This window comes from Notothenia rossii (genome assembly GCF_949606895.1).
Source record: "Notothenia rossii genome assembly, chromosome: 4".
NCBI classification, from domain to species: Eukaryota; Metazoa; Chordata; class Actinopteri; order Perciformes; family Nototheniidae; genus Notothenia; species Notothenia rossii.
In genome coordinates, this window is record NC_136902.1 from 43,035,314 (window position 1) to 43,047,323 (window position 12,010).

The following is a 12,010-nucleotide window of genomic DNA, read 5'->3' on the forward strand; positions in this document are numbered from 1 at the left end:
ATTCATTTGTGAGGGATCTATGAAGAACAGGACAACAGCAGCACTACTGGTATTTTGTATACCAGCAATTGAGGGTGGACACGTTTACTACCACTTAGGTTCAAATAAGTGTGTTAATTACTTATTGTAAAGGATTTGAACATTCTTGTGTCACATGTTCATTATTAAGTTGATGTATAACTGTATAGCATCTTAATTATTTAAAATATAAGGTATCTAAAAAAACGGCAACCGTATTTTCAGTTTTGGCAACCAAAAGCGGATGCCTGGTTGCCAGCTTGGCAACCACTTTTAAAAGTTAGCGTTGAGCCCTGCCTATATCATGGGTTGTGTCTCAGTATTTACCTAAGCAAATATTATTTCATGCTGCTCATATTGCACTCATATATTTGGTTTCATTCTCACATGGCTTATGTTAAGCAGGGTATGATATTCATGCATCATTGTACTCAAGCTAACAGCCGCATTACATTGTCTACATCTCCCTCCTCGCCGGGCATCGGCTCGTGCCGGCTATCCAAGATCTCTCCAGCCTACCTCTGGTAAACATGCATATAACTGGTGATGGTGTCTTAAGAGCATTTCAGGGCTCGTTCAGGATAGGTGCAGCAAACCTGCCGCAATCAAGGTAATTGTTCCTCTTCCCGACAACAACCGCTTCTCATCCTACATTCGTCCGAACATCAGTGCCGTGCTGGCTATCCAAAGGTCTCTCCAACCTTAAAATTGGTACGTATGCATATAACTGGTGGTGGTTCTTAGCATGTCAGCACGTATATTCGCCCCGCGGCTCATGTTTATCCTTGCATGTCTAACCCTGTACGTCCAGGTTGTAACCTTCGGGTCTGTATAAAATGTGTCCCTGCGAAGTCAGGTTGCCCCGTACGTCCGGGATGCCCTGTACGTCCGGGATGCCCCGTACGTCCGGGATGCCCCGTGCGTCCGGGAAACCCTGCATGTCCGGGATGCCCTGTACGTCCAGGATGCCCTGTACGTCCAGGATGCCCTGTATGTCCAGGATGCCCTGTACGTCCAGGAAGCCCCGTACGTCCAGGGAGGATGCCTAGGAGGCATCAGTATGTCTAAATCCCCACATGTATTAACCTCTCATTTCATCCATAGATTTCCACTGCATCCCACAAGGTAAGATTTCATCACGTTCAGTACTTCATACTTTCACTTCTTTTGGGGGTTCATCGGAAACGGTTCTTCTCTTCCCGAATGACATCCTACCAAACCTGGGCCTAATCGCCAAACACCATTTCATTCACTTGTTATAAACTGTCATCATTATGTTTCATTTATATAATGTGACCCGATAATAAACATGTATTTCATACATCACGTCTCTCCTGATTGAAATGAAGCTCAGCGCAAGTTCAGGCAGGAAGACCTATGACTTCGTATTGCACGTCGTGGCAATACTCGCTCCCTTCACTAAATGATGGGGAGCGCCACTCCTCAAGCTAACCTATCACTTCCCTCCATTCACAAGCCTAATTATCGCACCTGTTAATTCCTCTATATATGCTCTCCCCTTTTCCATGAGCTGTCTTCCAGGTGTCAACGCGCAACCCTCCTCCACCCCTTCGGCTCCTGCTTCCAACTCAGGGCCAAGCTCAACCTTCTCCCTTCCAACCGGAACTAACCACTTATCACCACCACCAGTGTCTAGACCCGGGGGGGTTCATCGGAAACGGTTCTTCCCTTCCCGAATGACATCCTACCAAACCTGGGCCTAATCGCCAAACACTATTTTATTCACTTGTTATAAACTGTCATCATTATGTTTCATTTATATAATGTGACCCGATAATAAACATGTATTTCATACATCACGTCTCTCCTGATTGAAATATATCTGGCCATGTATGTAATCCCGCTGGGCTGATTTTGATGAATTTGGGGTTGATTTTTTGTTTTAGGAGACTCAAAACTGCCATTTTTGATCCTACAAATGTCAGAAATGGATTCACACACCGAAAATGTTCCAACTCGGACAAGCAATTTTTTTACTATTGTCTGCATATGGGAATTAATGCTAATTATGCAAATTGCCCAACATATGCAAGTTAGCATCCAGCAGTTTGTATGTCCTGGGGACCCTACTACACATTTATATCATAAAACCTTGGGGTACTCAACATTTCATGGCAAGAAGACTAAAATGTAAAGAGCCAGTAAATGATAGTGCTCTTGTGAACTGGTGCAGCTGGGTGTTTACAGTCACAACACTTTGTCTGTCGGGGGCTGGTACGGGAACATGTTAAACTTGTGTAGCGTGTGACCTACCTCCTCTCTAGCATCTGCTGCAGCAGGTCCTCCCCCCTCTCCCCCTCCCCCCCGGCGGCGATGTGCTCCTCACAGACGTTCCTCAGCTCGCTGGAGGGGTATGACTTCATAGACTGGCAGCGCCGCCGCTGCTCCCCCGCACGGGATAACACACTGGATTTCTGGATGGGAATTTGAAGAGCATGTTTCCTAAGTTTGCTGGATCCATTCCAACAGCATTCACTTTGGTTCCATTATCCAGTCAACGGTATAAAATAAGAATTGAAAATATCTTTCTCTTGGAGTGATTACATTAGAACATTGAATGTATTGTTTAACATGTGTGTGCTTTGATTCTAAATATAGTACAAATCTTTCATGGTATAAGTGACTTATAAAAACTTGCTACTAAGAATAAAGCTAAATCAATTTTTATTTAGATATTGCCTTGGAGCAAAACTAGTCATTGACTTGCAACATTGTTCAAACTTACCAAGTGCAATTAAAAATATTAAAGGTATTGACCTTTTGTATAAATGTTACAAAAACACCTATGAGAGTGTACACACTTCCATTGTCATTTGGTATAAATGACAAAATTGGTTCTTAATTGTACCGGGAAAAAAACTGACAAAACCTTAAGATGGGAGGATCAGTGCTGTTCCTTATTACTCTAGCTCCAAGTTAAAGAGCAACTTGCAGGTTTACTACATTTATGCTCAGAGGAATTCAGAGGAAAAGGAGCCGTTTTGAGCTCTGCTGATAAAAACTGTTTTTTTTTAACGTCATACGTCAAACGCGTCATATTACGTCACATGGGGGAGCAACTTTCTCGGACTCGTTCTCTGCCCAATCCGCGGTAGTAGTTCTCCACTGATTCTCCACACACCAAAGCTCCATTTCTCTCCGATGGCCGTTATTTTTTCTAATCCTTGGCTGCTCCTGGTCTCTTGGACGCCTAGCAGGCTCATAATTATAATCATATGCATTCGAATATATATTTTCCATCTCTTCTGTGTCAAAACTAGCATTATGATCCATGTTTATTCATACGTTAGACCGGCCGCTCTCCCCCATGTTACGTCACACGCGGGAGGTCATGTGCGGAGGCTTTTTTATGTGGAAGTGAAAATGTCTTACTAAAACGACACCAGATGTCACTGGAGTGTATATTTCTGTATATTTTTTTGAAAATCTAGTGTATTAATCATTTTCCTACAACTTTATTCACTGGTGTCTCTAACCTGCAAGTTGCTCTTTAAAGGAAATGTGAAAAGGGCTAATTTGGGTAGTAAGGACATGTTCAGCTGCTGCTATACTCAGACCTCTACCTCCCTCCACTGGTTACCCCACTGAATACACTGTGGCGTGTTAATAGTGAATGTAGTGCTGCTAGCAGTATAACTGAAGTGTTCCCTGTTTTCTCTGAAGAGAACAAAGACAGGCAGGATATTGGTCTCCGTGTACAGTGGAACTGTTGCATGTGTTAAAGATGTTTCCATTCTTGACTGACCTTAAAGCCGATGTTGTTGCTGACCAAGATGTTTCCCTTAAGGAAGTCCCGCTCGTTGTACCGGTTCTCTGTCACCACAGGGAAGGCGTTGTAGACAGTGGTGCGCAGGATGCTGACCAGAGACTGGACCCGTGTGTGGGGGTACACATAGGTCAGGTTGGGCTCCATGATATCATTAGCTGTCAGCCTGGATAAAGGAGGGAAAGAACAAAGAGATTTCCTGTTTAAGGTGATGATAGAACAACTCCTGACAGACTGCGGATCCACATGATAACAAGGATAAGCATGGATAACAATCAGCTGGTTCATGGACGCACACAATGAGATGCTTAGAACTGATCATACTGAGCTCAGGTATCAAACTCAATTCATCCGGGCCCCATCAACATTACTCCCCTTTAAAAAGGGACGTTTGTAACTGTAAGATTCTAATTATATATATAATTATATATTATTTGTCTTCTTTACTTGCTTGTAAAGCGCTTTTAGCACCAGGAAAAGCGCTTTATAAATCACATGTATTATTATTATATAAATATATGTACTCTATATCATATTAGATAATTGCCCTGATTATCATTCGTTTTAGTAATAACTCATTAATAATTTGCTCTGAAAGCAGAAGTCTAGGGAAAATAATTGCAATCGGACAATGATTCTACAATTATTTTCAGAAAATGAATGAATTTAGATACAAATCATGTTGTGCATCGATATACACTCATGTATATAGACACAAATTACTGTGTGTATGCAAACACACTTACATTTGTGGGTATTATTATAAATCCCATGAAGTTATGAGATTAAAAGACCCTCATCATCACTCATACAGTGGAGGAAATAAGTATTTGATCCCTTGGCAATTTTGTAACTTTACCCACTTACAAAAAATATAATGAACAGTCTATCATTTTAATGGTAGGTTTATTTTACTAATAAGAGAGAGAATATTAAAAAGAATATCAAGAAATGTACATTATATAAGACATATAAATTGATTTGCATTTAACTGTGGGAAATAATTATTTGATCCCCTTGCAACCAACAAGAATACTGGCTCCCACAGACCGGTTACACAAGTCCTCTTCTTTTAAGAAAGCACTCCTAATCTCAACTTGTTACTTGTATAAAAGACACCTGTCCACAGAATCAACCAATCAATCAGATTCCAACCTCTCCACCATGGGCAAGACTAAAGAGCTGTCTAAGGACCTCAGGGCCAAGACTGTAGACCTCCACAAGGCTGGGACCCAGACCATCAGAGAGCAGCTTGGTGAGGAGGAGACCACTGTTGGTGCCATTATTCGGAAATGAAAGAAAAAGAAAATGAGCATAAATCGCCCTTGGTCTGGGGCTCCACACAAGGTCTCACCCCGTGGGGTATTGATGATCATGAGAAAGGTGAGGGATCAGCCAAGAACTACATGGGAGGAACTTGTTAATGATCTCAAGGCAGCTGGGACCACAGACCCAAGAAAACTATTGGTAACAGACTACAAGGCAAGGCAAAAAAAAATTATATAGCACTTTTCAGCACGTGGCGATTCAAAGTGCTTTACAGATTAAAAGCAAAAGACATTTAAGAACAAATACAGTATAAATACATTATTAAATGGCATTTAAAAACAGGCATAAAAAGCAAAGATAATGAAATAAAATAAATAAATAAACACAGCAGGTACAGAATACATGACTAAAAGGCATACTGTAGTGTGAGTATGGGCAGCTCAATTAAAAGCAGCGGCAAATAGGTGCGTTTTTAATCTGGATTTAAAAATAGGAAGTGTTTCAGCGGACGTGCACGATTTAGGCAGTTTGTTCCAAATTGTGGGGGCATAATAACTAGAAGCTGCTTTTCCATGTTTAGTGGTTATTCTCGGAACAGAGAGCAGACCCAACCCAGAAGACCTGAGACTCATGGATGCTTCATAGTGATGGAGGAGGTCGTCTATATACCTCGGTCCTAAGCCATTTAGTGATTTAAAAACTAGCAGTAGTATTTTAAAATCAATTCTTTGGCAGACTGGAAGCCAGAGTAATGATCTCAGAACCGGAGTGATGTGATCCACTTTTTCTAGTGTCAGTGAGTACTCGAGCAGCAGCGTTCTGAATCAGCTGCAGCTTTCTGATATATTTTTTAGTGAGCCCTGTGAATACACTATTGCAGTAGTCGAGTCTACTGAGGATAAAAGCATGGACAAGTTTTTCTAAATCCTGCTGCAACATTAGTTTTTTAATCCTTGATATATTCTTCAGGTGGTAATATGCAGACCTAATAACTGTTGTAATGTGACTATTAAAATTCAGGTCTGAGTCCATCACTACACCCAGATTTATTGGTTTATGAGTTACTTTGTAGTCTGCCGACTGAAGCTCTGTGATTACTTTTAATCGGTCCTTCTTTGCTCCAAAAGCAATGACCTCAGTTTTTTGTTTGTTCAATTGAAGAAAGTTCTGAGTCATCCAGTTAGTGATGTGCTCAATGCACTTGCTCAGTGTTCTAATCGAGAGTAGTCTCCCGGTGTAATTTTAAAATAAATCTGGGTGTCGTCTGCATAGATGTGATAGCTTAGATCGCTGTTTTTAATAATTTCAGCCAGAGGTAGCATATAAATATTAAAAAGCAAAGGTCCTAAGATGGAGCCTTGAGGAACCCCGCATGACATATTTATCAGGGTTGATTTGTAATTGCCTATTGAGACAAAGTTTGTTCTGTCCTTCATGTTGTGACTCGACAGATATGTTAGGTTTGGTTATGTTTTTACTCTAGTTTTGTGTTTGGATCTTTTTACTTCCTGTTTTTATTTTGAAAGTAATCTTTCCTCTCATTCCAGATCCCACATGTCCTGCCTTTGTGTGTTTCCCGCCCTTGAGATTGCTTGGCCCTGCCCTGATAGTTTTCACCTGTGCCCATCCCCTCACCTATATACAGCCCTGGTGTTTCTTTGTTCCTTTGTCAGTTCGTTATGTTTCATGTCGTGAGAACCTGGGCCTTTTTGACTCCTGATACTTACCTTGAGATTTAGACCTTTTGCCAAGTGAGTTTTTGTGTTGCTGTACAACTTAGCTTTGGCTATTTAACTGCTTTCTATTTTTTGAAAGTACGATTTAGTTGTTGTTATTAAAGAACATTCTATTTTTGGACAACTGTCTTCGAGTCCTGCTTTTGGGTCCTGCGTCCTGTGTCTCGGTTCATAACAGTACGAACTGACCAAAATATGGACCCAGCGGATTCAGAGACAGTGAAGATAGCTCTGCGAGCTCAAGGAACGAGACCACACCAGCATGAGGAGCAGCTGGGCGCCATCAACCTGGGGGTGAGGAACCTGACCGGCCGTCAGGAAAATGTTCAAGCCTCCGTCAATACTCAGGTGAATCACCTTGCCGAACAGCTGCACCGTGTCCTCGCTCACCTGGAAGCTGGTTCATCCCCTCAGTCTCCTGCTGTTGCTTACACACCAACTGCTCCAGCTGACCATGTGCCACTCCATGCTCCACCACCTCGCCTGGCATCTCCAGAGCGATTCTCCGGAGATTCCGGTGACTGTCGCCCTTTCATTGTTCATTGTGATCTCCATTATAAATATAACTCTGCTGCATTCCCCACTGATCACTCTAAAGTGGCCTTCATGGTGAGCCACTTAACGGGGAGAGCAGCGGCCTGGGCTACGTCCGAATGGACGAGAGATTCACCTGCCTGTAATTCTCTGGATGTATTTACAGACACTCTCACCAAGGTGTTTAATCGCACGACTCCTGGAAGAGAGGCAGCCAGAGCACTGATGCAGATTAAGCAGAGCCAGCGCAGAGTATCGGATTATGCCATTGAGTTCAGGACCCTTGCAGCAGATAGTGGCTGGAATTCTTTAGCACTGCTCGACACCTTTTTGTCTGGTCTTTCGGATTCAATTAAAGACCAGTTAATACCTTTTGACCTCCCAGAAGACTTGGATTCTGTCATTGCACTGGCAGTTCCAATAGACAATAGACTGGCCAAAAGACAAAAACAAAGGTTCAAGAATGTGGCACGTCTGTCTCGACACCAAGGGGACACACCAAGCCATCGTCCTGCCTGGAGACCTCCTGCCGATACTCCTCCTGAAAGAAGAGTGCTCCCTAGTGTCCCTAGGGGGTTCTCATAGACTCTGGTGCAGATGAAAGTTTAATGGATTGGGGGTTGGCCAAGTGGAACTGTGTGGTAATTCCTTTGAAGCAACCGTTAAAGGCCTCTGGTCTGGATGGTCGGTTATTGTCTACCGTTACCCATTGTACTATGCCCATTGAAACAACCGTAAATGCAACACATACTGAACACATGACTTTCCATTTATTTGACTCTGCTCAGCATCCACTTATTCTTGGTTACCCATGGTTAGTAAAGCACAACCCACACATAGACTGGAGATCTGGGAGAGTTAAGGGATGGGGAGAGGACTGCAAACATTTATGTTTTAGAGACAATAAGACTGGTGACAACACTCCCCATGCTAGAAGGATTGAGACCCAAGATGTTGTCCAGATTGCATGTACAGAAATGACTGAGGCTATCCAAGTACAGGAGCAAGATTTCCCTGACAAGTCCAAGGTGCCCAGTTGCTATTGGGACCTGAAGGAAGTTTTTAGTAAAGCCTGAGCCACTGCCCTGCCACCACATAGGCCTAATGACTGTGCTATAAACTTGGTAACTGGCTCCCCCATACTCTCTTTCCGGACCTGAAAGGGAGGCCTTGAACAATTATATTGAGACCTCCTTGCAGACCGGACTCATTCGCCCTTCCTCGTCACCGGCGGGAGCGGGCTTCTTTTTCGTCGACAAAAAGGATGGATCACTCCGGCCCTGTATAGACTACAGCCCTCTAAACGCAATCACCATCAAAAACAGGTACCCTCTCCCACTCATCTCCTCCGCCTTTGAACTTTTGCAAGACGCCAACATTTTCACCAAACTGGATTTAAGGAATGCTTATCATTTGGTGAGAATCAGGGAGGGGGACGAATGGAAGACTGGATTTAACACACCAATTGGACACTATGAGAACCTAGTGATGCCTTTTGGCTTGACAAACGCACCGGCAGTGTTTCAGGCCCTCATAAATGAGGTGTTGGGGGACTTCCAGAATAAGTTTGTGTTTGTATAGCTTGATGACATTTTGATTTTTTCTCCTGACAACATCACCCACCAGCAGCATGTCCGTCAAATCCTCGACCGCCCGCTATAGAACCAACTTTATGTCAAAGCAGAGAAGTGCGAGTTCCATGTCCAAACCACATAGTTCCTGGGTTTCATCATTGCCCCCGGTCAAATAAAGATGGACCCTGCCAAGGTCAGTGCCGTGGCCGAGTGGCCAGTTCCTGTCAACAGGAAAAAACTACAGCAGTTCCTGGGGTTTGCACATTTTTATAAACGTTTCATCAGGAATTTCAGTTCTATTGCTTCCCCGCTACATGTACTTACCTCTCCTCATGTCCCTTCTGAATGGAACTCCAACGCTGCTAACGCTTTTCAAGGCCTAAAGGAGATGTTCACCTCTGCTCCCATCCTCACCATCCCAGATCCACTTTGACAGTTCGTGGTAGAGGTGGATGCCTCTAACCTCGGTGTGGGGGCAGTTCTCTCTCAGCGGGATGCAAAGGATGATAAGCTCCATCCCTGCACTTATCTCTCCCGTAAGTTGTCCCCAGCGGAAAGGAACTACGACGTGGGCAATCGTGAACTAATGGCAGTGAAACAAGCCTTGGAGGAGTGGAGACATTGGCTAGAGGGGGCCGCTCAGCCGTTCCTGGTATGGACAGACCACAAAAACCTTGAATACATAAAAAAGGCTAAGAGACTGAATTCACGTCAGGCTAGATGGACGCTTTTTTTCAGTCGTTTTAATTTTACCTTGTCATTTAGACCTGGCTCCCAGAACCCCAAGCCAGATGCCTTATCCCGTCTGTTTGACCCTGAGCCTGTTGCCAAGAAACCAGAACCCATCCTACCACTGAACCGTGTGGTAGGAGCGGTAACTTGGCAGATAGAAAAAGAGGTGCAGCAAGCAAATGTTGAGAGCCCAGCACCTAGTGAGTGTCCGCCTAATAGGCTGTTTGTTACTTTGCCCTTGCACTCCAAGATCATTCACTGGGCTCACACATCCTTGCTCACTTGTCATCCTGGGGTTAGAGGAACCATGTTCGCAATTAAGCAGCGTTCTGGTGGCCGTCCATGGCTAAAGATGTTGGTGAATATGTGAATGCTTGTGCTCGCAGCAAAACTTCTTCCAGGTCTCAGACGGGGATGCTGCAGCCGTTGCCCATTCCTCAACGGTCCTTGTCTGACATATCCATGGACTTTGTTACTGGACTCCCGATGTCTCAAGGTAATACCACTGTGCTAACAGTGGTAGATCGTTTTTCTAAAATGACTCATTTTATTCCTTTGACCAAGCTACCCTCGGCCAAGGAAACGGCAGAAATTATGAGGATCAATGTGTTCCGGATACATGGATTTCCCAGGGATATTGTGTCAGACCGGGGCCCACAGTTTGTTTCCAAGTTCTGGAAGGAGTTCTGCAGTCTCATTGGAGCCACCGTTAGTCTCTCCTCTGGGTATCACCCCCAGTCCAACGGACAAACGGAGAGATTAAATCAAGTGTTGGAGACATGTCTGAGGTGCTTGGTGGCTCAGAATCCCTCATTGTGGAGCAAGCATCTAACCTGGGTGGAATACGCCCACAATTCTCTTCCTACCTCTGCCACAGGTCTGACTCCCTTCCAGTGCGTCTTTGGCTACCAATTTCCCGTGTTTGCTGAGACTGAAAAGAAGGTCTTGGTCCCTTCTGCACATGCCCTGGTCAGACGTTGCCACCGCATCTGAGCGGCTGCCCTTCGAACCATTCTAAGGAGTTCTTCGTCAATGAAAAGGGTGGGTGACCGACACCGCCGGCCAGCTCCAGTGTACCAGCCTGGGCAGAAGGTTTGGTTGTCCACGAAAGAGCTACCCCTCCATGTCGCTTCAAGAAAATGAGCCCCCAGGTTTGTTGGTCCCTTTCCAATAACGAAGATTGTGAACCCTGTGTCTGTGCGCCTGCGACTCCCCAGGTCCCTGCGGGTCCACCCTACATTCCACGTTGGGAAGATCAAGCCTGTCAAGGAAAGCAGTTTGGTGCCCGCAACCAAAACTCCGCCACCCCCCAGAGTTTTTGATGGTGGCCTTGTTTATACGGTCAAGAAACTGCTGGCCGTCCGGAGAAGGGGACGTGGCAGGCAGTTCCTCGTTGACTGGAAAGGCTATGGAGCAGAGGATAGGATGTGGATCCCTTCTTGCCACGTTGTGGATCAGGAGTTGATCAGGGATTTCTACAGGCAACATCCTAATATGCCTGGGCCGTCAGGAGACATCCCTAGAGGGGGGGGGGGTAATGTTGTGACTCGACAGATATGTTAGGTTTAGTTATGTTTTTACTCTAGTTTTGTGTTTGGATCTTGTCACTTCCTGTTTTTATTTTGAAAGTAATCTCTCCTCTCATTCCAGATCCCACATTTACTGCCTTTGTGTGTTTCCCACCCTTGAGATTGCTTGGCCCTGCCCTGATAGTTTTCACCTGTGCCCATCCCCCTCACCTATATATAGCCCTGGTGTTTCTTTGTTCCTTTGTCAGTTCGTTATGTTTCATGTCGTGAGAACCTGGGCCTTTTTGACTCCTGATACCTACCTTGAGATTTAGACCTTTTGCCAAGTGAGTTTTTGTGTTGCTGTACAATTTAGCTTTGGCTATTTAACTGCTTTCTATTTTTTGAAAGTACGATTTAGTTTTTGTTATTAAAGAACATTCTATTTTTGGACAACTATCTTCGAGTCCTGCTTTTGGGTCCTGCGTCCTGTGTCTCGGTTCATAACACTTCAAGTAGGAGCTAAACCAGTTTAGAGCTGTTGCTGAAACTCCCACCCAGTTTTCAAGACGGTCTAGCAATATGTTGTGGTCAACAGTATCAAAGGCAGCGCTGAGATCTAATAATACTAACACTGATATTCTGCCACTGTCTGTGTTCGAATGGATGTCATTTAAGACCTTAACAAGTGAAGTCTCAGTGCTGTGGTTAGGTCGAAAGCCCGACTGAAACACATCAAAACCGTCAGTTAAAAACATGAAATTACTCAACTGTTGAAAAACTGCTTTTTCAATCAATTTGCTTAAAAAGGGAAGGTTTGATATTGGCCTGTAGTTATTCATTATGGTTGCG

General features: G+C 44.2%; 1 protein-coding gene across 1 annotated transcript in view; it reads right to left on the reverse strand.

The window, feature by feature from the left end:
* clcn6 (chloride channel 6) overlaps positions 1-12,010 on the reverse strand; it is a 91,210-nt gene that overhangs the window by 18,297 nt on the left and 60,903 nt on the right. Inside the window, exons 14-15 of the mRNA XM_079677987.1 lie at positions 3,785-3,971; positions 2,293-2,453 (exon numbers count right to left, since the gene is read on the reverse strand). Of these exons, the coding sequence (XP_079534113.1) occupies positions 2,293-2,453; positions 3,785-3,971 (348 nt within the window). The remainder of the gene's footprint in view (positions 1-2,292; positions 2,454-3,784; positions 3,972-12,010) is intronic.